We start from the raw sequence: 26321 nt of genomic DNA on the forward strand, positions 1-26321 counted from the left end.
TCTGCGATGACCATCCCAGTTCCCTGACCTGAACCCTATAGAAAATGAGTGGGGTGAACTGAAGAGAAGAAGCACCAACATGGATCTGGGAATCTGAAGGATCTGGAGAGATTCTGCACGGAGGAATGGTCTCTGATCTCTTGTCAGGTGTTCGCCTGTGTCAGGCATAATAGAACAAGACCGTTATCTTGGCAAAAGGAGGTTGCAAAAAGTATTTAATAAATGGGTGCCAATAATTATGGCCGACGTGTTTTGGAGAAAAGCATTTATTTTATTATGTGATTTACCCCCCACTTCCAAATCTTTTACTTTAATGAAAGGTTAGGTTTTTGTAATATATATATATATATATATATATATATATATATATATATATATATATATATATATATATATATATATATATATATATATATATATATATATATATATATATATATATATATATATATATATATATAATATATAATTTTTTTTTTTTTTTTTTTTTTATATTCACATATTCACTCTTAAACGTATGCCTAATATGCTGAAAAGTTGCCTAACTTATGCTTAGATGCTCTGGTTATGTTTTTTGTCTAATCACATTCAATTATGAAGACCGGCATTTTGATTTAATTTGTATAAATATTTGCGTGCTGTGAGACGCTGGCCGCACGTTCATAACGGTGGCATATCTGCAGCATATACGCAGATATACAAAAAACAGTTGTCAAATTAAATGTTTAGCTACTTGCATATTACCTTGCACTCTTTCACCTTTAAAGGTGCAATATGTAATATTGACAGTTAGTGGTTGAAATGGGTATTGCAGTCCAAATTCAAAACATTGGAGAGAGCTTTTTGCCCCGACCCCCCCTCCTCAGACTCGACGCTCACGCAGGTTTCCAGTTTGAGGACACGCAACAGGAGTGAGCGCAATTGACAATGGAAGACTTACAAGGCGATGAGCCTTACACTGTAAGTTGATGTGTTGATTTATCCGTGATTTAATATGCCTCTGGACATAGAGCTTCTTAGATGAATGCCAAGGCTTTTTAGGTCGTAGAATCTGTGATCTCTGACCCAGTTTGTTTGCTGGCTTCCATGGCTACAATACGCTGTGTTTTTCGTCAATACTATTGAGTAAATTGCCAGGGGTCGGGTTCACACAGACCAAATAAAAACAGAAATTCCGGTACGGAACGCACATTTCGAAGTAGAATAACTGGCTGTTATAAACAAATATGTGAACGTAGCATGTTTCCTAAATCTTTGCAAACATAATATGGTATTTTTATGCTTTAGTACAGTCAAAAAAATTACAAACAGCACCTTTAAAACTTAAGTGTTGCACTGTAATTCATTCTCAGCTTTTGTGAACACTAAAGCCAGCCTTCTTTGTTTTGATTGGCCAACTCAAGCATTTTGACATTGTCAAATTATTTTAGATCACTAAGGCAGACCGGCCTGAAAATGTTACTTTATAAACTTTTGTCATCCTAACAACAAACAAGACAATGTGTATGAAGAATATCAACATCAAGAATATCAAGTATTTGGAGGGGATTCTTGATTTGGGCCATATCTAATTGTAGCTCATTGTCTAATATGGTGGTTACAGCCTTGCTCTTCATACACAATGGCCCTGTCCCAAATGGTCTTCCTACGAGTCCGCACTTTGAGGACGTAATGCTGAGCACCCTTCTGAAACCTAAAATGACAAATGGGACACCCTACGGTCTTGTGGACTTAACGGACATGCGCATGCGGCAGTAAGTCCACAAGACTGAAAGGGCATATGAAGTGTGCCATTTGGGACAAAGCCAATATGTGGTAATCCAGGTGTCCGACAGGTTGTGTGTGAACTCTAAAGACATCTGAGAAGATTATGATTTGCTTGAGGTTCCAGCTTAACCCAGTCATGCTGCATCAGTACTCGTTTGGTGAAACATTTACTAAAACTATTGTGGAGACAGTACAGTAAAGACAAAAACAAAAGATTTACTGGAACTTAATATGATCTGAACATGTTCAATTATTGGCTGGTTTGCATGGTCCAGTTAGCCACTGTTGAGGGGGTCGCACACCGGACGCGAAGCTCAGCGCCGCGTCTCAGGTATCTCACACCGGACGTGCACATTCTATACGCGCAAGCTCAATTTTGAATCGACTTCTGACAGAAGAGCTGCACGATGGGTGAGTCCTTGTAGCACAGGGTGAAATCAGTATGTACATTGACGATTTGAGGGAAATATAATATAAATTTCATATAAAACCTTGAAATTGCGCTCTGTGGTGCGGCAGGATCTTCCTGAGTCGTAGCTGGGCGCCGTGGCGAATGTCGCCGCCGGTGTGCATACACTCATTGAAAACAATGTGTTCGAATTTTAAAGACGTGGCGCGGTGCTGAGCTTTGCGTCTGGTGTGCGACCCCCTTAAGTAGTTGTCATTGCTGCACCATTCCCCGTGAAAAAGCGTCTTTCTCTCTCAGTGGCCACTGAAAACTGTTTGCAAGTAACACACACACATAGCTACATTGCCCGTATTTATCTATTTATATTTTACCCAGTCTTCTGGTGTTCTTGTGATGCAGTCAGCATTGTCATGATGTTATTGCCTTGCAGCTCCAGAGTACTTAGTTCTATAGCAAGCATTTACAATTTGAATGATTGGTGCACAAATGTTAACAGATTTTTCCATGAAACTTAACTCTTTGGATCTCTCACTTTGTACTAATATAAATAAACGATGGACAAATTTTTGTTCTAACGGCTGCACTTCAGTCTTTGTTTCTTTGAAATGACATCATGATTCATGTGAGTGCTTGATTGGTCATGTGAACCGTGAATGGTAAACTGATATGGTTACTGTTGTGATTTCATCAGGACAAATAAGCCGTTATGTAGTACACAACATGCCCTAGAGAGCCAGAGAGAAAGGCATTATCCGCCCTCTGCGACCTCTTTTACTCGCTGTGTCTCTCTTTTCCTTTCTTTATCTGTGTTTTAAGTGTTCGGGCACCGACACACTTTCTCTTGGTTTACAGCTGCTGGCTAACTTCACATCATCGTTTCAAACAGCACACGAATGTGAAGGCTGGGCTAACCCTGCATGTGTTTTGAAGAATTTGTGTGTGTCTGACAGAGAGACGATGGCTTTGCTTCAGAGCAGCTGGGGCTCATTGGCCATGACAATCATAACGGGCCTGTACTTACGTTTTCCTGTTTCCATCTGAGTCTCCGCTGCTGCTGTTTGTTGGGTTTTACTTAGTCATACTAATTTGAATGCACTGCAGCTGCTCTTGGTTCACAGCAGATGTCTTATTCTTTTTCTGCCATCTAAATTGTTTATTAATCTGTGTCATAGGAAAATAAAAGTTTTGCTGTTATTTCTATGACTGGTTGTCATTGTTATGGTCGATTTGTTTTTGTTTTTAAACAAAACCACCTTTGATTTTGACATCATAATCGCAGGTATTTACATTTACATTTACATTTAGTCATTTAGCAGACGCTTTTATCCAAAGCGACTTACAAATGGGGGCAATAGAAGCAGCTAGAGCAGTCGAAGGGCAACAATATCAGTGGTGCTTCAGTGGTTCTTCAGCGGTTCTTCGGAGGTGCTATATAGCACCTTAGTCAAAGAACCGGTGAAGAACGACTGAAGCACCAAAATTGGTGCTATATAGCATTGTTTCCCAACCTTTTTTCGGTCATGGCACCCTTTGAAAATGTTCTCCATTTTGTGGCACCCCTTATCATACGTTACGCTAGGGGTGTAACGGTACAGATTGCTCACAGTTCGGTTTGTATCACGGTTTTAGGTTCACGGTTTTGGTACGGTTCAGTATTGGCAGTATATACAGTATATGTTCAGGGAAAAAAGGGACTAATGACAGCAGTAAAGGCTACTGCCCCTTTAAGACCTAAAGCATATGCGTCGTCTTTCTCGACTGTATAAAGTTTACTAAAGGCATATACAGACTATGTCTGCTAGAATACTCATCAAGATGGACATGTTGACATACTTTTTGTGTGAGTTTGTCCGTTCAAGAACAAGACTTGAAAGAGAACTCAATATTTGCGCGCTGTGAGACGTGTGCGCGCTTTCGGATGAGTGCACAGAGACAAATTTTCTCACAGCGCGCGCGTCTTCTCATTCGCGTCTTCTGGCACTACACCCGGGTGATGACGGCGAAAATTACTGGTCATATTCGAACATACGGCAGCACTCGCATGCATTGAACAAAGTTTACAAAGAGATAATTATTTGAAAAATTTGAAAAAAAAAAAAATGATATATTTGAAGGACTTTTTACACGGCACCCCTGCTCTCATCACACGGCACCCCAGTTGGGAAACACTGCTATATAGCACTAAAAAAGGTTCCCCTATGATTACGAGCCAAGAACCATTTTTGGTGCCATATAGAACCTTTTTTTTTTTTAGAGTGAACATATAACTGACGAGGATACTTATTTGGCGTAAAACGTGTCTGTTTAAGCTCAAAAGACCATTCACAAATGGACCCACCCCCTTTAGTTATTGTTGCTATATCTGACAAGCCATGGCGCTCTCACACCACACATCATGTTCTCACGCAGGGAAAAATACATTGTGGAGCAAAATGGACAATGAAAAAAGGGCAATTAAATTGAGTCATTTTTAAAGACATTTAAACAAAAAATACCGTTTGTGGCTCTTTAATGTGTCTTCACAGATCGCTATAGCGTCTCAGTTAAAGCTGCTCGTGAAATTATCATATCTTCCTTTTAGTTAATTGATAGCATCAAATAAACGTGAATGAAATGTTGTTTGAACCGCAGAAAGACGTCAATACACACCGTTTTTCAAGTTCAAGTCCACCAATGTTAATCTACTAACTCACCTGACTGCTTTGTCAGACAAAACGCCGGATTCGGCGTTGTGATTGGTCAGATCGCCTGTCAATCAAACTCGCAGCTCAGTGTTCAATTGCTTTGTGCACGGTTCATGTGTGTGCGCACAGAAAACATTGCGCGTGTTACAATCCTCTTGCGCCTAATGCCTGACTCGACTTAAAAACTTTCACTCTATGATGGTTAAACTTTGCAAATAATTGGGGAATCACATGCGTTCTGAACCGGGGTGCAGCTGGCCCGTACGGCTCAAATCCCTATTCTTGACATCCTGCATTGTGACTATCGCGGATGCGTACATCGCAATATCGATGCCAAAACAATATATCGTGCAGCCCTATAATATACATAACTATGTTTTCAGTGGTGTATAAAGACCCTACATAATGAACCGTTGTTTTTATTACCTTAGAATGAGCCATTTCTATCTACATACACCGCAGGTCCCCTTACAGTGAATTTTGCACCACCACAAACTGCTCTACAGAGCGCTAGTCACGCTCTACTGTCTCAGACGACGACATTTTTGTCCTGTGTTGGCCACCGTAGTTTCTCTATGTGCTTCGAAAGGGAGGGTTGAGCAGTGGGTAGGGATGGGTACCGAAACCCGGTATTAAATGAGCCCGGGTGCTAAATTATGAAAGACTGCAGTTTCAAACTTTCGATATTCCGTGTGGAGTAGTTATATGATGGATAGATGCACTTTTATGGACTTCAAAAACGACAAAACCATTCACTGCCATTATAAAGCTTTGAAGAGCCAGGACATTTCTAAAATAACTCAGATTTTATTCATCTGAAAGAAGCATGTCATATACAACACAATGGCCTCTCAGGTAAGATCATGAGGGATAACTTGGCTCATCAGTCCTTATAATGAGAAAACATATGCAGCTGAACTTTAAAGCTGAGTAGAGATAACAAACAAGAATATTCATATTTAGAGACCCTGATAAAGTGTAATTTCCAGGAACAGGCCATGTGTACAATAGCCCTAAGTGAACTAACCCTTTAACACAATGAAAGATTTGTGCAACAAGAGATCATACATGTAATGCAATTCTTCCTCTTATTATTGCAGTGATCAATCATTTTATGCCTAGATTAACTGATCATATTGATGATCATATTTATGAAACTTGATTGTCCACTTTCAATGACTGTGTCAGCCCTTCAGTCATGTCATGTAGTCTGTGTGTGAGTCATTATATGTCTTTGTGAAGGGCAGTTATGGTGGAAAGGGTGTGTTTTTGTGCGTCTCTGAGCTCAATGATTGTGGAATGTCACACAGGGCAGAGGAGCTCCATGATGAAGCTAAAGCTATTGTGTGAATTTTGAGTCATATAGTTAGTCCACCACGCCTATAAGGCATGACACGTTTTGTTCTGCGATGTCTCTGTTTGGAGCTTTGTGTGTTTAGGTGTGTGTATGTGTGCCTGTGTTACTTTTGTTATCATCTTAACTTTTATAAAGATCACAGAATATTTTACTTTATAAAGAGTTCTAAATGTTTAAAATGATGTCCGCTCACATTTGAGATTACATATTATTTTACATACCTCTCATGTTTGGCTGCCATGTTGAGATCACATGACCTGACGAATACTGCTCAACTATCTCATTATCAGACATGTTTCAATAATAAGTGTGACAAATGATGCATTTTTTTTTTTAATTTATGCTGCATCCACACTGACACTGAAATAAAGTCTTTCCCTAGTATATTTATAGTATTTCCATCAAGTGTATCAGATCTCAAATGTTGTGCATATTGTGAAATATTTCCATTTAAAATGTTGTAAAATTTAATTTATTCCTGTGATGTCAAAGTCTTCAGTGTCACACGATCCCTCAGAAATCATTCTAATATGATGATTTGGTGCACAAGATACATTTATTATTATTACCATAAAATCAGGTGTGCTGCTAGACCTGCACGATTCTGGATTAATTGAGAATCGCATTTAAAAAAAAATGAAAAAATTCAGAGATCACGATTCACGACCCATGCGTCAAGGGTCAAGGGTTACTCTTTTTCTTTTTAGCGCAAGTCGACTCGCGCACCGCTGACCGCCAGAAGCTAGTTATTTTAGTCTGTAAAGTTTTAAACTTCGCTTCAGAAGGCATTTATTAACCCCCCGGAGCCATGTGGAGCATATGATGGATAGATGCACTTTTATGGACTTCAAAAACGACTTAACCATTGACTGCCATTATAAAGCTTTGAATCGTTGTCATTCAGGATTGAGATCACGTGGGTGTTTGAATCGAGATAATATCTTTGTGAAACCCGCAAAAGTTTTCAAGATTCTTTGACGAATAGAATGTTCAAAATATTCAACAGCATGTATTTGTAATATAATTGAAATGGAATCCTTGTAGCCACTTTTAATAAATAAAGTGTCCTTGCTGATTTAAAGTTTTTTATTTCTTTTGTTCAAAAAATTCTTACTGACCGCAAACGGTTCAACGGTAAGTGTATATATAAAATAATGTCAACATTACATTTTTTCAGGTCACCAGCCACTGGAATGGCAAAAAGTAACAGTAGCCGCGTTTCCATTACAGATTTGCGCAAAACTTTTGCGATATTTTCTAAAAGTCGACAAAAAAACATTGCGAAATGACAGCGTTTCCATGAACTGATGTTATGCGACTAAAACATTTTTTTTCCTCTCGTAATAAATCATTCCAAAAATCATGCTACGTATGTTGTTAGGTTTATGTATATCCCAGCCACCGCACGCCATTATTTTTAATGGAAAGAGACGTGCGTGGTATAGCACTGATGGCAAGGAATGCACCTTAGGCCTATACTTGAGCGGCACATATGAGGTGTTATGATAAATTGTGGCATTTTATATTCTATTGTTTTTTTATGAGTTTAATAAAGAACTCGTCTTCTGTCCAAACATACCATCATCTGTAAAGAATGATAGACTTTTACATAAGCCAGGTTATTGTGACGCATTGCCACATACAGAGACGAACGAAAAGTTTGAATTTGCATGGTGGTAACTCAACGGTTTTTTTTACCACTTCGTTATTTTGGCTCGGAATTTCGTTTTTGGAAATATAAACTGAATTTAGAAATGCTTTTGAAATGAAAAACTTTGCGTTTAATAAACAAAATATATTTTTGAAATGAAGACAGCGTTTGGAGTGGAGTGCAAAATAATCTGTTCCCTGAGTCCACGGCCTTTGCTGTTATCGTGAATGTACACAAATAAAAGTAGACAGTTTATAGTTTATAATTATGTCTTGCACTTATCTGTATGGCTAAAAATTACGGAGTATTCCGATGGAATAGCCTAAGGAAAAAAATCATCAAAAGGTGACAACGACTTCGTCGGAAAGAGGGTTAAAGAAAACGTAGCCTATTTAGTTTCATATAGTTAGGCTATGTCTAAATATTATAATCTTTTAATTTCATATGTTGATTATGAAAAGTGAGCAGCATGAGTAAAGCACATAATCAGATGCGCATATGTCTGGAGAAATGGATTTTGAGCACAATTGAATTGTGTTTTCTAGAAAGTCTTTCTTTAAAATTAATTTCGTTTTGTATAAATTGTATTTTAATTTTGATCAATGTTTAACAACTATTTGGCTGTAGGCTATATTTAATATTAAGAAGCAAACCAAGATCGTCGGGAATGGATAGACCTAGTCTTTGAGCAAGGCTGAAACTATAGCGTCTTTCTGTTTTAATACATTTCTTGAATATATGTCATAATTACAGTATAGGCCTATAGATAGTTATGATATTTGTGGTTGCACCGGGGTCCGTCATTATAAAGTTACGCCACTTTCCTTATTAGGAGAAAATATATGTCGTTTTAACGACATAAGATCTCGTACATACTTGAGTGGGAAAAAAATGATATGTAGGCCCTATATGAGAGCAATGCGTGACCGTACCAGGTGACCTGTAAATGCGAAAAAACTGTTTCCATTGCAGTTTTGCGAAAATGCCTTTTTTCGAATTGCCTGAAAAACCACCTCATGCGAGCGTAAAAATTTTTTTGCGATATATGGGAGTTTTGCGAAATTGACGCGTTTCCATTGGGCGTATTTTCAATTCGCAATTTCAATTTGCGCAATTTGAAGGGTAATGGAAACGCGGCTACTGTGACACTGTGTAAAAGGTTGTGATGAAGAATGTAGGTGATTGTACTGACAGAGAGATTGAGGTTTGGAGGTTTGGGTTTAATCGCATGTGGGGGGAGGGGTGTGTGTGATTGACATTGACTGTGCTAAGAGCTACAATAACCACACTTATGCTGCTCATCAGGAGAAGAAAGAGACAGATGCAGCAAACACACAGTGGTGTTATTGTATTCAGTGACTAAGATTCACACACACAGACTTCGTTTTTCTCTGCCATTACCAAGACTACAAGGCCTTTGCATCTCTCTTATTGTTTCCTGTGGCCATTCAAATTTATATATATTTCAGATATATTTTGAAAAGGTCAAAGGCTAAACTGGAGACAATCTAAAATGTTTCATCCTGAAATCTGCTGAGGTTCTCATAGTAGTGACTTTGAATATGGGAGATGTTGTTGTGGCTTGCTGTAGATCTGCAGTGTGGTTGTGCTACACAGACGCTGCATTTTTCTCTTTAGGGGCCAGCTGCTAAAATTTAAAGGTGAAGGGTACAATTTTGGCGTCACTAGTGGCACCAAAAGGAAATGCAACAACAAATTGTGAAAAAAAAAAATGAATCCAAAAAAATTACACACTTTAATTTTAAAATGGATGATGATGATTGTAATAAACTCTTCTAATCTTGCATTATATTCTTAGTTGAAAATCATATTTTTGACTGTCTCTTCATTCCTTCTGCCTTACACAGAGATTACTGCTAGGTTCAGGACGTTGCTGTTGTGTTTGGTTGTGACTGCACTGCGTCGACTGGCTTGAGATGAGAGTGTGTTTGTGTGTTTTCTTGGTCGGTTGGGGTGGGGGGGGTGTTGGATTCATGCGCTTGTTAATGGTTCTTTTGATTGGGCTGCTCCTCTGATGTGAATACTGCCATTGTCCACAGTGTGTGTGTTTAGCTTGTTTAAAAAGGTTTCATCTTGGACTTTATTTTTAGATATGGGTTATCGTTTTGCTTTCTATTGCATTCTTCCTTGTGGGAGCTTTTTTTGTTTGCATATCTTAGAGGAAAATGCCTGTGGCATGTTTTGGGCATTTACATTTTATGCATTTGCAACCCTCTGCAATGCGAGTAAATCACTTGCATATGTGACCAAATTTCACATTAAGTGACAAAACATTTCTTAAATTAGCCAATGAGTTACAGGCCAAAAATAAGTTTAGCACAGATAATTTCATTGCCTTGAGCTTTACGCACCATTGCTTGGCTGAGAGTGGCCTCTGTTGCTTTCTCTCACACACGCTCTCAACGTGAGAGAGACAGGGGCTTACACATGCCACGTAAAGCGAATTGACGTCCTAGCTCTAAATTCAGGGCTCGACAATAAGGACTGCCCGATGGCCAAGAGTTGACGGAAATGGTCACAGTCCCGAACGGGCCAGTGCTGCATCGTCATGAAAGTTTATCATTTGCATGTGTTTTTAAGGCTTGCCAAGTTAAACATTTGTGTGTGCACGCATTCGAAGCGCACGCCCAGAAATCCGCGTCTGACAGCACCGGATTTACTACTTTTTCAAAAATATTGTATTCGAATATTTGGGCTCATAAAAATATTTTGAATATCTGTTTATTTAAATGATGTGTAATGATGAGAAAGCCGTTTTTTTTATTCATCAAGTCTGTCGTCATAATTTCTAAACAAGCTTACGATTAGGCAATATAGGAGAGTGTGGTAAGATGAGCCAGTGGGTCAGTTGATCCACCTCCTTTATCTTGGCTACTATACACTTTTATTGTCATATGACCATCTATTTTGGAACCACTCATCATTTCTGCCAAACTGTGAAAATGAGAAGCACATGGGAGGAGTGGAAGGCACCCATTTACTTTTAAAAACTGTTTTTGGCTTGTCAAAGTAAAATCTTTGCATAACAGATGTAATGGCTGTTGTATCAAAGCAAATTTGTCCAGGTCTAAAATATTTATGATCCATATTGGTCATTATTTAGTCATGTTTAAAACCATGCAAATCATTTAGCTAAATATTAGCCTGAATTGGTAAGATAGCTTGTTTAATCCAAAATTGCAGCTATTGGGCAAAGTGATCAAATGCTGTAGGCACTGTAGTTAAGTTAAATCTCTGAAGAATAAACTGGTATAATTTCAATATAATGTTACACAACTGGTTTAGTTTGTCTTTTTCTTAAAAAATCTTTAGTTTGAGTTTATTTGATTGGAACAATTTACAAGTACACCAAATCCTTCTCTGGTAAGAACCAGTACCTAATGACCGAACATGTTCAATACTGCAGAAAAACTACCATGCCAAGAACCTTTTGACTAAAATGTTTATTAGTTTCAACGACATTCCTTCATTCTAATTATTTTATTTTATTTGTATGTCATTTTGACTCAACAAACTCTGTTTAGTCTGTTTTTGGGAAGGTTACAACTTTGGTGTTCAACATATTGTTTCAGAAATGCAAACAATTAAAGATATTGAAATTTCAAGTTCATTTGGTTGGTTTTATGTTTAAATTAGCTTGAAGAAAAGAAAAATGACTATTTGTAACAGGAAATTTGATTATTTAAGGTGTTTTTAAAATTAAAAGGTAAATTATCTTTACAATTTCACGTTGGTTTGATTCAGATTCAGTTAGATGGTCCGTTTACACCCAGAAGGTGCAACTTACCCACTGACTAGGATCAACTTAGAACCTTTTTTAGAACCCTTTGTCATAGATATTCTGATAATTTAAAATGATAGCAAACATCCTGAAATTACTTTAGATACTTTCATTGTACTTCTGCCTTATTTTCATCTTATCTTGAGGACCACATAAGTAAAAACTGGCTTTTTTAAAGGGAATGGGAGATGAGACTCTGATTGGTTTATGGCACGTTACGCCCAAAACACACCCATGACTCATTAAGAGACTAGTGCTGCGTTCCAGGCAACCCGTAACCTTTGTTTTTCCAACCTTCTACCCGTGAAAGTGCACTGGGACGGCAGTCAAACCCGTGACTTCCCGCCCGTGAACTCATACTAGATCGATATTCTTACAGTTACGAGCTCTGACGTCACAAAGCCCGCAAACCAGCAATGCCAGCCCCTACAGATGCAGTGTTTATGGAAGTCGATCACGTTATTTTACAAATAACGTAAAATAAAAGGTATAAAAGCTCCTCAAATAAGCAAGGAGTAAGCACCTTTGGCGATATAAATGATTGAGCATAAGCCCCGTACGGTCCACCATGGTTTGTTTACATCTAGCTACCGCAATTCCTTTCGCTCAGGCAGTTTGGCGTGACTTTGCCTGGAACACTACAAAGTCGTGAGTCGTGGTTTGAAGTCGTTACTTACCGGCTCAAAAACCTGCCTGGAATGCAGGATAGGTACAACCCTTTTAGGGACATGCGCCTGGCGCGCCATCTGTTTTTTCCATCATTAAACTGACAAAAGTGGATTTGGACACCCCCTAAGCGCACCTGCTCCATGCATTTCAGACCATGCGCTCGGATCGTTAAAATAGGGCCCTATGTCTTAAAGTGACAGCAGCCTAATATTCCTGCTGTCTGTGTTTTTAATGTTAATCAAATAACAAAAGACTGCAAAAAATCACTCACTGCTCTTGACTAAATAATATTTGTAACTTTAATAAGGATTCATCTGTATTTAATTTATACCGTGAAGACTATATATTGTTATTTTACATTTGATTACTTTATTCAATTTATGTACGTAATCTACATAATTTGTATCTAACTACTGTTCTACCTGTATAGCACTGCTTATTTAATTTGTATCTTTGTTCTATTGTGTTTATTTGTGCTATTGCTTGTAGTTTTATTATGTTATTTAATTAGACTGTTTATTTGTCTTTAATAATGTTTAAAATGTGTATTTTATATAGGCTGTATTCATTTGCATTGTTCTTGCATTCCATGTAAAAATTCTGGTGAGTAAAATAAAACATTTACTAGCCAATGGCAACTTTTATCCAAGTCATTCAAGTCATTTTATAATCAGTAAGTGTTTTTTCTTGGTATCGAATTATTGGAATAGCAGCGTCAACCCACAGATTGCCTTGACAGTTGTATCTGATGCATATTACACACAAAACTGGAAAGTGCTGTCTCAGTCTGGCATCCTCTAATCTGATTAGCTGACTTCAAGGACACACAGGGGTTTTTTGGGTTTTTTATTTTTTTTAAATCAGTCCGCCCGGAAACAGTTGTGTTTACAAGGTATTGGTTTGAAATGAGCACTGTTGAGAATGAAATAATCACTGTATATTCAAATGTTATTCAAATTCCCCCTCTCTCTCTCTCTCTCTCTCTCTCTCTCTCTCTCTCTCTCTCTCTCTCTCTCTCTCTCTCTCTCTCTCTCTTATAAAGCTATGGCTGTGGTTTAGCTGCTCTGTTTGTGTGTGGTTTGTTGTAGGACACACAGATATCTTGTTGTCATGCTGTACAAAACACTTACACAGTTCACGTACACCGTACAGTCCCAACTACCTGACAGATATCCCTGAAATGGGTGTCATAACAAGTAACAACTAGATTAACTTTTAAGAGCTGTGGCACGAGAGTCACCAAGTTCTACAGATGAGGGGAGGTATATTAAAAATATTATTAATGCATATTTTGTCTCTGGAAATGCACATTTAACACTAGCTTGAGTTAGCAGTAGCTTAAAATTGAGTTGGGACGCAGAAAGTTATTGTAAATTAATTTATCTGTAAAAGTGATAACCCAATTTAAATAGTTTGACTGAATGAGCTATTTGTCTTCCATAGTATCATACATTTGTAGATCATGATAACCACAGGTTATACCACGCATGGCAACTCACTACCATGGTAAAAATAACCATATGGTTTCTGTGGTATTTGTTATGAAAAGCAGTCACCTAAACACAATTAATATGAGTACAAATGCACAAAAACTGCTATAGATTAATAACAAAAAATACTGTAATACATTTAATACATGTTTACATTAATAATATAATCAAATTCTATATGAATATCCCACATTTCTGCTGCAGTACCATGGTTACATTGGTGTTACTACAGTAAAGATTGGTGATTTGTGGATTGAAAAGCCTTCTAACTAGATTGTTGTGGCGCAATATTTCTCCTGTTTTCCGCATCATTGCTGTTAAAAATCTCAGCACTGTTTACTCTGGCTTTAAACTAGTTTGAAGGTATAGTTCAACCAAAAGTGAAAATTCTGTCATCATTTACTCACCGTCAAGTTGTTCCAAACCTGTACATTTCTTTGTTCTGCTGTACACAAAGGAAGATATTTGGATATGTGGCCCCCCCATTGACCACATAGGATTTTTTTTTTGTCAGTGGGGGGCGAGATCTGCTTGGTTACAAACATTCTTCCAAATATTTTCCTTTGTGTACAGCAGAACATAGAAATTTACACAGCTTTGGAACAACTTGAGGGTGAGTAAATTAACTTTTCATTTTTGGGTGAACTATCCTTTTAAGCCACCTTTTGTGTTGGGTTTGTATTAGGGAGGTGAATTTTTGTGAATTTGTTCATTTTGAGTACGTCTTTCTCAAGTGTGTAACTTGATATCTATTTTGAGTGTGCAGTCAAAGAATCAACAAGAACAAAAACTTCTAAATGTTTCTCTAATGCGATACTTTTATTTTGAAAGACGAAAGCTGTTTACTCTTCTGTCAGACGCAGTTTAAGTAAAGAGTGCGCATTATCCTGATTCAGTATTCTAACATTATATTTGTAACTTGATACGAAATAAAAAGTCTCATCTCAGAAAAAAGAACTTTATTGTCCTTTCAGGCGTTATGCAGAGGCGCACACTGTTTAATCAGATACAACATAAAAGCATGTGTTCGAATTGCGTCAAATTAGGTGTACCAAACAACCATCAGGGCCATATAGGCAGGGTGTCATAGCCTAAAAAAAGAGGTTGCAGAATAGAGTTTGCTAGAAGGGTTTGGGGGCATGCACCCCAGAGAAAATTTTGATTCCCCTGGTGTAAATATGTGCATTTTAAGAGCCAAAAATTGGATAACAATAGCTTTAAAACCATAGCATACATTATTTGTCAAGCACATCCTGATACTTAAAAATGAGAATCAGGTTAAATGTTGCAATGAATGATCCACTATAATGACCAGTTGGTAACACTTTACAATAAGGTCCCATTAGGTAATGTTTGTATGTATTAACTAACATTAACAATGAGTTATACATCTTTACAGTAGATATTATTCTTTGTTAATATTAGTTAATAAAAATGCAACATTGTTATTTCATGTCAGCTCAGGTCCAATAAATAATATTAACAGATACAACTCTTAATAATGCATTAGTAAATGTTGAAATTAACAGCAACTACGATTAACAAATGCTGTGGAAGTATTGTTGTGTAAACAAATGTTTAAAAATAAATAGCCCAAGTCTTAATTTTGATATTAATGAGCGGTGAAAGACCGCTGACAGCTCAGATGAGAAGGACGGTTATCTTGGCATTGTGCAATATATCCGTGCACCACCAAAGTAGAGTAAATATTAGGCAATTATCTCACAACCTTTATTATATACACAAAAATACAGAGGTCTGAACCTGCTTACCATCATCGTAAGGTGAAAACAAGGATCCACTCTGCCAGTATCACACAGCAACATGATGTCTGTAAATACAGCGTGTGGCGTAATCTTATTTGGAGTTGCTTCTCATGAAATTGGGAGCGGCAATGAAATAATTAGTAAAAAAAAAACAAACCTTTTATTGTTACAGGCCTATATTACTTTATATATTATGTTTCTATTCTTGTATAACCAGCGGTGCCCCCAAGGTCATTTTTTTGGGCCTTATGAGGGGTCACTTGATGCTAATGGGAGGTCCGGGACACCCCCATCCCCCCCTCAATTCGAACACTGCATAAAAGTAATATTACAACTTACATCTGCACAAAAGGACACAAATGCCCACGTGAATTGACCATGCTTGTCTGAATGTGTAATAACAATGCTGAAACTAATGCGCCAAGAACTTAACACATTCTATTATAATAGTGTTCTCATTCTAATGTTTTGTATATGGTAGATTGGTGCTGCCATATACATTTTCATGATTAAAGTGATTCCAGGCATCACTGCACTCTTTCATATCAATAGTTTCACTTTATTTTGCTAGTCTGGACGGTATACTGTCCTAACGCTAAATTTATCGTTTTCATGATCGATTGCCAGCAGGAAAAAAAGGTCACAAAATGCGACCATTTAGTCTCAGTCTGGAGCCCTCTTATCATTATCACTTAGTGAATAATTAGGAAATCTCAATATTTTTTTCAATTAATTACGCAGCCCTACAATGCATAATCTTACTTCTCTCATTTCCACAGATTAACCCAGGCCTGATATACACGTCTTCAAGGAGGCCTGTCTACGTCCAGACCCCTGCAGCACCTTTCCACGTCCCCTCATCACTGCTTGACTTTTCTTGTCCTGGGCTCTTCCGTCATGTCAAGCCCTAGCAGCAGCCCAGAGAGAGAGGGAGGGATGGCAGGTTCTGTTCAACTGGAGGACCTCAACTCACCTCCTGGACTGGAAACTGACCCTCCTTTTGTTGGCAGCCCAGTGCTCAGTCCGGATTCCAGTTCCCATGATGCTGCGCTCTCCGCCCCGGCAGCCTCCCCGGCTGACTCAGAGAACCTCAGTCCAGATGAGCTCGAGCTTCTGGCTAAACTGGAGGAACAGAACAGGTAGAACAAGAGCAACGTACACGCAAACAGTTTGGCAGTGCCATGCAGTTAAAGAGATGAAAAAAAAACATGTCGTTATTTACTCACCCTCATGTTGTTCCAAACTTACATGATTTTCTTTCTTCCTCGGAATGCAAAAGGTGAATTTTTAGGTCAATATCTTATTCAGTAGCCTATGAGGACCCGGCTATCAAGTAGAGGTCGACCGATTGATCGGTTTTGCTGGGTAATCGGCACAGATAGCCGATTGCTGGAACGATCGGTTATCGACAAAAATCCATACCAATAGTTTTTCCGGGTTGCGTCCATTACTGGAGCAGCTGAGAAGGGTGCGCTGTTTTAAAACGCACAATGAAACGATACGTTATACAGTACATTACCGTACGTGTTTTCATATCTTTAAAAAGTTATTAATTTGTTGGCTAGATGCTGCATTAGTGGAGAAAAGCAGTGTATTTGCCGTCGAGGCCAAGAGGACGCTAACATTGGTAGTGCCACAAACGGTTAAAACAGTGGAAAAAAATACACGCAAGTCTGACCCAAATGTTTAATGTCCCGACTGTTGCCACCTATTTGCATTAGTTTATATCCAGCTAGTTGCTGTCATGCTTTCATTATGCAGTGAAGCTGTAATATATAAAGCTAGTGACATTAGAAAGAAAACTGATATGTTCATGCAGCCGACAGAAACATATAAACAAATGAGAAACGCATTTGATTTCAAGTCACTTTAACACATATGTTTCTATTTTGATTACATAATCAAGTGTTCTAAAATAGAAGCAAATAAAGTGTGAGAGTATGCATACAATATACATATGTGTCGAATTTCACTGCTATGGCCTTTGTGTATATTTTAAGATGGCCATCTATAAGCATGACTGTTTGGATTTATATGAAACGTTGACACTTTACAATAAGAGTCCACTTGTAACATTAACTAAGGTTAATAAAAGTATTGTTTGTTGTTAATTTCAACATTTACTAATCGATTTTTACATTTTAATGTTGTATCTCCTAACATTAGTTAATGCACTAGGAGCTAACAAAAATAATGATCAAGGTATAATTAATGTATTCATTTTTTAACATACATTTATGTTATATATTTATATAATCCTTTACGATAAGGTTTTATTTGTTAGTATTAGTTAATGTATTAAATAACATTAACCATGAGCAATACATTTGTTACTACATTTGTTCATTTGAGTTAATAAAAGTACAGCTGTTCATTGTTTGTTCGTGTTAGTTCACTGTGCATTAACTAATGTAAACGAATACAGCTTTTGATTTTAATAATGTATTAATACATGTTGAAATTAACATTAACAAAAAATGAATAAGTGCAGGTCATTATTAATTCATGTTAACTAATGTAGTTAACTAATGAAACCTTATTGTAAAGTGTTACCTCATTTTTTATATATTTAAAATGTACAGTACATTTTAATGGTTCAGTGCGGTTTTTCAATTTTTGTAATAAAGTTCAGCACTATTTTATCTGTTATATGTTTGTTTTCATTCAGAATCCATTTTATCGGATATCGGCCAGCATGGGCCAACCTACTTATTGTTATCGTTAAAATCCACTATCGGTTGCCCTCTACTATCAAGTGCCAAAATGAAAATAAATGCCCATACAACATGCTTAATTGGTCTCCCGGAGCCATGTGATAGATTTAAGGAACAAATCTAAATTAAAAGTCGGCATGACAGTTCATCCATGCATATTTTCATTTTGATCAAAATGTCATAACTCAACCTTCCGGTTAAATAACAGACTTCCCTCTGGTGATGTATGCTGGACTTCTCTAATCATTCAGTCCGCTTATTAAACCAGCTCCTAACCGACAGATAGAATCAAGTCCCAGACCTACGTTCTTTTCTCTTTTTCGATAATCCATTTCACGCGTTTCACGTCACAAAATGAAAGAAAAGATCTCTTGCTAGACTCGTTACATCTATTTTATTAGGTCGTTATTCCCTGAAAATCCCTCTAGATGTCCCTCTAGATTCTCATGAGAAGATGTGTCGGATTTGTTCTAATGAATCAGATTTATTTTCAGTTAATTTATTGATCCAGTTCACAGTTAATCTGAATAATTGGATAACAAATCAGACTTAATGAAGACTTAATGAAGAAATATATCTTATGGACTTCTGTGATGCATCTACAGTATAATACTTTTTTTTGTAATATTGGAGCTTGATGGACCCAGTTCTCATTCACTTTAAATATATTTTTTACAGAGTGCCCAGGATATTCTTTTATAAATCAGATTTTGAGTTCAATGGAAGAAAGAAAGTTTTGTTCCAAACAACATGAGGCACAGAGCAAGTGTCTGCAATGTCAAGCGAGTCAAACTGCAACACACTATGTGCGTGTGTGTGCACATACTTGAAAGACATCACTCTGAAGGTACCTGAGCCTCTACAAAGGGACCGCTGTGCGTGCTTGAGACCGAAAGCTACATTTGCGGTTTATCATTTGACCTGCGTGTATCATAATGTGAAACTTGAGCAGTCAGGCTTCTCTTCCTGTAACAGCTGATATGTAACAACCTTTCGCTATTAATCAGTTGTGGTGGTTGCCTGGCAATGACAATAGCAACAGTAACCATCCTGAATGTAGAACTTTAAAGGACCATTTAAGAGGACAGCAGTAGTAAAAATTAGTAGGGACTTTAAACAACAGCTGCTGATGGAACAGGAACTATGTTTTGGCGTTCTCTGGTGCGTGCGTGACTTTATTGATTTCATTGATTTTTATAATCGATTAGTTAATTTTTGATTGATTGATTAATTATTAATCGGATATAAAGCCCTCTTTTGTTTTATTGACAAAACGCACTATTCCACATCCTGCCCAATGCTGTCCTTCAAACAAACATGTCAGCTGAGTGCTATGAAAACATACATAGTGAATATACCATAACATACATTTTAACCATGGTTTTTACGATGAACAAAACAAACAAAAATAATAATAAGGTTATTGTAGTTATTTAATGGTAACAACAAATTAAACATGGTTTGGCTTCAAATCCTTAGTTTAACTTTATGATAGTTTGTGTGGTTACACAAATGGTAATCAATACGCCAAAAAACATGGTTTTACTATAATAAAACCATGGTTAATTTTCATAAGGGTATTTTTGTGCAATACATTATGCAAAAAAAGTTTAAATCCCTACATTAAAATGATATTTAAAAAATACAACCAGATTAGAGGAATGCTCTGCAGGAACACACACACATTCACCATGGACAAAGTAACCTGTTGCTGTCATTTCTTTATCCTGTAAAAAGGTTATATGAAACGTCTTACATTTATATTCAATTACACGCTGTTATCCCTTTACAGTTACTATCATAAAATACTTGAATTATATGTACAAAACAATTTCTGCAAAGTCAATAGCTACAGACCTCCAAACTTCATGTGGCCTTCAGATTAACTCAAGAACCGTGCATAGAGAGCTTCATGGAATGGGTTTACATGGCCGAGCAGCTGCATCCAAGCCTTACATCACCAAGTGCAATGCAAAGTGTTGGATCATGATGCAGTGGTGTAAAGCACGCCGCCACTGGTTTCTAGAGCAGTGGAGACGTGTTCTGTGGAGTGAATCACGCTTCTCTGTCTGGCAATCCAATGGACGAGTCTGGGTTTTGGTTGCATTGTGCCTAGTGTAAAGTTTGGTGGAGGGGGGATTATGGTGTGGGGTTGTTTTTCAGGGGTTGGTCTTGACCCCTTAGTTCCAGTGAAAATAACTCTTAATGCTTCAGCATACCAAGACATTTTAGTATCATCATGTCATGCTCCCAACTTTGTGGGAACCGTTTGGGGATGGCCCCTTTCCTGTTCCAACATGACTGCACACCAGTGCACAAAGCAAGGTCCATAAAGACATGGATGAGCGAGTTTGGTGTGGAGGAACTTGACTGGCCAGCACAGAGTCCTGACCTCAACCTGATAGAACACCTTTGGGATGAATTAGAGTGGAGACTGCGAGCCAGGCCTTCTCGTCCAACATCAGTGCCTGACCTCACAAATGCGCTTCTAAAAGAATGGTCATAAAAATCCCATAAACACATTCCTAAACCTTGTGGAAAGCCTTCACAGAAGAGTTGAAGATGTTATAGCTGCAAACTTGCAAAGGGTGGGCCAACTCCATATTAAACGCTATGGATTAAAGTCCCTGTAAAGGCAATTCTGAGATTTGTTTCTAAACACATTATAAATGTTAGAAATGTATTGCTGAAACACATTACAAAGACTGTGAACTATGAAGTACTGAATTCAGAAGTTAGACCGTTAAACAGTTTTTCACCGTTGCTGTGTTCAGGATTTTCTGGGCGGGGCTAAAACGGTGTCTCGATGACGCACTGGAGCCACTGAGCCTGGCTCCTCCCCTAACACGATCATAACTAGAGCACATTCGCATCAGTTCGATCGCGAGTTACTGTTAGTACTGTTAGTTACTATAGTCAAAAACTTACATAACAGCTTACAAAACAAAAACGATGAAGAAGTGGATTAATTTTGTGAACAGCAACCTTGATGGAGAGCTGAGGATCATCACCTACACCTACCTCTGCAGTGACTTTACACCGGATCGTTTTACAAACTTTCACCGGAGACAACTGGGATTCACTGATAATCCGCTGCAGAACCGACTATCCCCCGCCCAGGCCTTCATCCTCCCGTCCCGCCGACATCTGGTGCGTCGTGATCAGTGAGTGTTGTCTTGTGTGCTACTGCCGCTTTCCCGCGAGTGGGCTTGTTTTCGGCGCCGACAGCGGACACACCCCCAGCGTTTGAGAGCAGAGAATGCTGCTAATTTTTTCAGGTTTTTGATAAGCTATTTTATGTACTTCCCGGATTTTTTTATGATTCATATTTGGCTGGGTGGTTAATAACACATTTATCTGTGGTGTGAGGAACTCAGAACACATGTTTAGTTTTGACTTTACAGGGACTTTAAGAATGGGATGTCATTCAAATTAATGTGCATGTAAAGGCAGGCGTCCCAAAACCACTCAAAGCAGCTTAGGAACCATAAAGCAACATACTATCAGTGTGAAGGTGACTTTTCTCAGGCAGTCAGGCTTCCTGCAGATTGTACCCTGAAAGTCCATATTCTTAATCCTAAGCCCCTTCAATACACAGTATAAATGCAGTAATTGCTCATTTGTTGTTTCGACAACTCTTTATGCAAAAATGGCATATAGTAAACCTATTACAGGGACCGTTCTCTTTATGCAACTATGGTAAATTCAAGGACACATTGGTGATAGGTCCGTAATAAAAGATGTAAACTGCTGTCCAAAAGTTTTGGTCAGTAACAGTTTTTTATGTAATCTTATGCCCAACAAGGCTGCATTGTTTTTGATCAAGTAATTTATTTATTTGAATATAGTAAAAACAGTAATATAACTGTTTTCTATATATATATATATATATATATATATATATATATATATATATATATATATATATATATATATATATATATATATATATATATATATATATATATATATATATATATATATATATATATATATATATATATATATATATACAAACTTTTGAATGGTAGTGCAGGTTCAACCCCCTTAACAGAATTTGAACCAACCTTTTGAGTAGCATCCCAGGTAACACTTTAGTTTGGGGAACACATATTCACTATTAACTACGACTTTTGCCTTAATAAACTCCTAATTTACTACTTATTAATAGTTAGTAAGGTAGTTGTTAAGTTTAGGTAGTGGGTAGGATTAAGGGATGTAGAATAAAGTCATGCAGAATAAGGCATTAATATGTGCTTTATAAGTACTATTAAACAGCCAGTATCCTAGTAATATGCATGCTAATAAGCAACTAGTTAATAGCAAGAATTGAACCTTAAAATAAAGTGTTACCGCATCCCAGATCTTTAACCCCTGGACTGCATTACCATTTATATACCTTAATCTCAGTGTATTGTGCTGCATTCAGGTTGCTAGAAGCGGATTCCAAATCCATGCGCTCAATGAGTGGATCTCGGAGGAATAGTGGCTCCTCTCTGGTGTCAAGCTCATCTGCGTCTTCTAACCTGTCCCATCTGGAAGAAGACACTTGGATCCTGTGGGGACGCATTGTCAACGAGTGGGAGGAGTGGAGACGAAAGAAGGACAAACTTCTGAAGGTGATTGATTGATCCTTCTTTCATTAAGAATGTGAATGACCCACATCATTGACGCTAGTTTCAAATACTAAAGAATCTGACACTTCAAACTCTTCAAATCTCTTTTTCTGATTCAACCTCCCTCTCTCCGCAGGAGCTTATAAGAAAAGGCATTCCTCATCATTTCCGAGCAATCGTTTGGCAGTTGTTATGTAATGCCACTGATATGCCAGTGAAGAATCAGTACTCTGAACTCCTAAAGATGTCCTCGCCCTGTGAAAAACTCATACGCAGAGATATTGCTCGCACATATCCTGAACACGACTTCTTCAAAGGCCAGGACAGCTTGGGACAGGAAGTTCTGTTTAATGTTATGAAGGTGAGAAATACGGAAATGGGTGATGAAAGAAAGAGAAAGCAGATCAGATGGAAGTGGAGACAATGTAGAGCAAACAAAAAAGATCAAGAGGTGGTTTATTTAACACATTTTTAAATTGACAAAAGGTAATTTTCACACTGATTAAAAAAAATAATAATAATTAAAGGTGCAGTGTGTAATATTTAGGAGGATATATTGACAGAAATGCAATATAATATACATAACTATGTTTTCATATAAAGACCCTACATAATGAAGCGTTATGTTTTTATTACCATAGAATGAGCCGTTTCTATCCACATACACCGCGGGTCCCCTTACAGTGAAGTCACTATTTTGCATCGCCATGTTTCTACAGTAGCCCTAAACGGACAAACTGCTCTACAGAGCGCTAGTCACTCTCTGCTGTCTCAGACGACGACATCTTCATCCTGTGTCGGCCACCGTAGCTTCTCTATGTGCTTTGAAAGGGAGGAGTGAGCAGTGGGTGATTGCATTTTGCAACCTCACTGCTAGATGCCGCTAAAATTTACACACTGCACCTTTAAAGGGGTAGTTCACCCAAAAATTAAAAGTGTCAGCTACATCTCATTTCGAAGGCATTTGAAGGATGCATACGTCATCGAGGTGGTCACATTTAAGAAAAGTAACCGTTTGATTGCAAAGTAAGAAAGAAATTACCGTATTTTACATCCTCACGAGGATAACAGTCAATTTTATTACGGCTACTTTTTTTAAATAAGACGTATGCTGCCTTCAAATGCGGCCTCCGGAGGACGCAGCCTCCGAAATGAGACGCAGCTATTATTTACCGGCATAACTTTATTTCTTCTGAAGATGAAAAAATAAGAAATTTAACAGTACGTTAACGCCGTGCTTTTCAATACAACAAAAAAATCACTGGTCACCAGGAAATGTTAAGCTTCAAATATTAAGCGCCACAAACAGATTTTATGTGATTTCACATTCACTTTTGTTAAGATAAGATTTTTTTTTAACTATCACTTATCTCACAGGCATATTCTCTGGTGGATCGTGAGGTTGGTTATTGTCAAGGCAGTGCATTCATCGTAGGATTGCTACTTATGCAGGTTTGCTTCTGTGTTTTGCTTATCATAATGAACTTAAATAATGTAAAGAAATGTCTGTGAGCCATAAACCAAATTCATTGTGTGTTTGTAGATGCCGGAGGAAGAGGCGTTCTGTGTGTTTGTCAGACTAATGCAGGAGTACAGGCTTAGAGAGTTGTTTAAACCCAGCATGGCTGAGCTGGGTTTGTGCATCTACCAGTTTGAACACTTGCTACAGGTAAGGAAGAACACTTTCCAGAAGCCAGGCTAAAATAGATATACATATAATATTCTGGGATCATTATAGGATATAGACATATCAGACTGCTTGTCTGATAATGGAGTTTACAACAAAAATGAACTGTTGTATAAGAAGGGTCACGGGACTTCTACAATAGGTACATTACTGTTCAAAAGTTTGGGGTCAATACGATTTTTAAATGTAAAGAAGTCGCCTGTACTCACTTGGGCTGCATTTATTTGATTAAAAATATAATAAAAACAGTTATATTGTGAAATATTATTGCAATTTGAAATGTGTTTCAGATTTGGTTGAGATGCACCGATTGAACGGTCAGGGTTCGGAATCGTCCGATTTTCCACATGATCGGCCCAGATCGGTGACCAGCAGCCGGTCAGTCTCACGACTTACCGTCTCTGAGCCGGCAATAGCGTCAGCTGCGCGTTCTCGCTCTCTTCTCTTCGACGGCGAAGTGACACACACACGTCTCCTCTCTTTCACTCATCTCATTCGCTAAGGTTAAAAAGTGCTTCTGTTGTGCATAATTGTACTAATTCACGCAGGTTTCAAGCTCACACCAAAAGCGCGCACACCACTGATTTATATAAGTGGAAAACACAGACGGAATCCAGTCATAAAAACGGAACTGTATAACACAGATTGTCACAGAATTTGTCAAATTTTAAGATGAATAAATCAAAAGTAGGTCAGTACACTTTAAATCACAACACAATATGGACTAGTGTCTGTGAATATTAAACCACAAGAAGACTATTTGAATGTGAATCCTACATGTTCTGTGTGAATGAATGAATGAATGGTGCGTGGTTTCATATCCCACACACACACATTAGTGATGCTTGCGGTGTTACTATATGACGACATGAACACATGAACTTCATCTCCATAGCAGCTCTGAGAGTCATTTTATGAGCATTTTACTGTTGAATTTGAGAAAAACTATTGTCATATATACAAACAGAAACGTTCGGTGTAACTTGTGACAGATATATTTTACTATTGTATAGTACTATGTACTATTGTATTACTATAATACAGTAAAATGTATGTCTAAAGCCCTGTTTCCACCGAAATTACCTGAAACAATTTGTCCCAGGAACTCTTTTTTTTTTTCCCCAGACTTGCTGCTGTCTGCGTTTCCATTGCGGTCTAAAGTACTGTGTAGATTAGTCCGGTGATGTAGGAGTGCACACGACTTTACAGTTCCCACTGGATTTTGTCCTTTGCAAATAAATTGAATAAAGCCTGAACCTCGTCGTCGGCCCATCGGTTGTATTTTTTAAACTCCATTGTTGATTCGAATAGCAAAAAAACTCGTACTGCATGCACCGCGTCCGCAACAGACTTTTAAAAATAGGGGTTGAAATAAAATACTGCGTTGAGTCGACCAATCAAACTGCTGCGTGAACTCACCCAATCAGCATTTTCAGCGCCCAAGTCCCACACCGAAAGTTCCTGAACTTTAAAAAAAGTACTACCTCGCGAGCAGGGCGTTTTGGGGGGGGGATATTTATACACAGAACTTAATTTAGACCCTGATTCCTGCGGTCGAAACACACGAGAACCACCCCAAAGTTCCTGCAGTGGAAACGCGGCTTTAATGTAAAACTACTACTAAAAATAGCAACAACAATAAAATAATCATTCAAACTTTATTTTTAAATGTTTAGCCTAATCACACAATTTTTCTTTCATGTTTTCAT

General features: G+C 37.8%; 1 protein-coding gene across 1 annotated transcript in view; it reads left to right on the forward strand.

Moving 5' to 3' along the window:
- evi5l (ecotropic viral integration site 5 like) overlaps positions 1 to 26321 on the forward strand; it is a 90528-nt gene that overhangs the window by 7003 nt on the left and 57204 nt on the right. The window contains exons 2-6 of the mRNA XM_079813029.1: positions 16375 to 16734; positions 22739 to 22928; positions 23062 to 23286; positions 24303 to 24377; positions 24469 to 24594. Coding sequence (XP_079669155.1) covers positions 16493 to 16734; positions 22739 to 22928; positions 23062 to 23286; positions 24303 to 24377; positions 24469 to 24594 — 858 coding nt within the window. The 5' untranslated portion in view covers positions 16375 to 16492. The remainder of the gene's footprint in view (positions 1 to 16374; positions 16735 to 22738; positions 22929 to 23061; positions 23287 to 24302; positions 24378 to 24468; positions 24595 to 26321) is intronic.

This window comes from Gobio gobio, assembly GCF_949357685.1.
Source record: "Gobio gobio genome assembly, chromosome: 3".
In the NCBI taxonomy this organism is placed as follows: Eukaryota; Metazoa; Chordata; class Actinopteri; order Cypriniformes; family Gobionidae; genus Gobio; species Gobio gobio.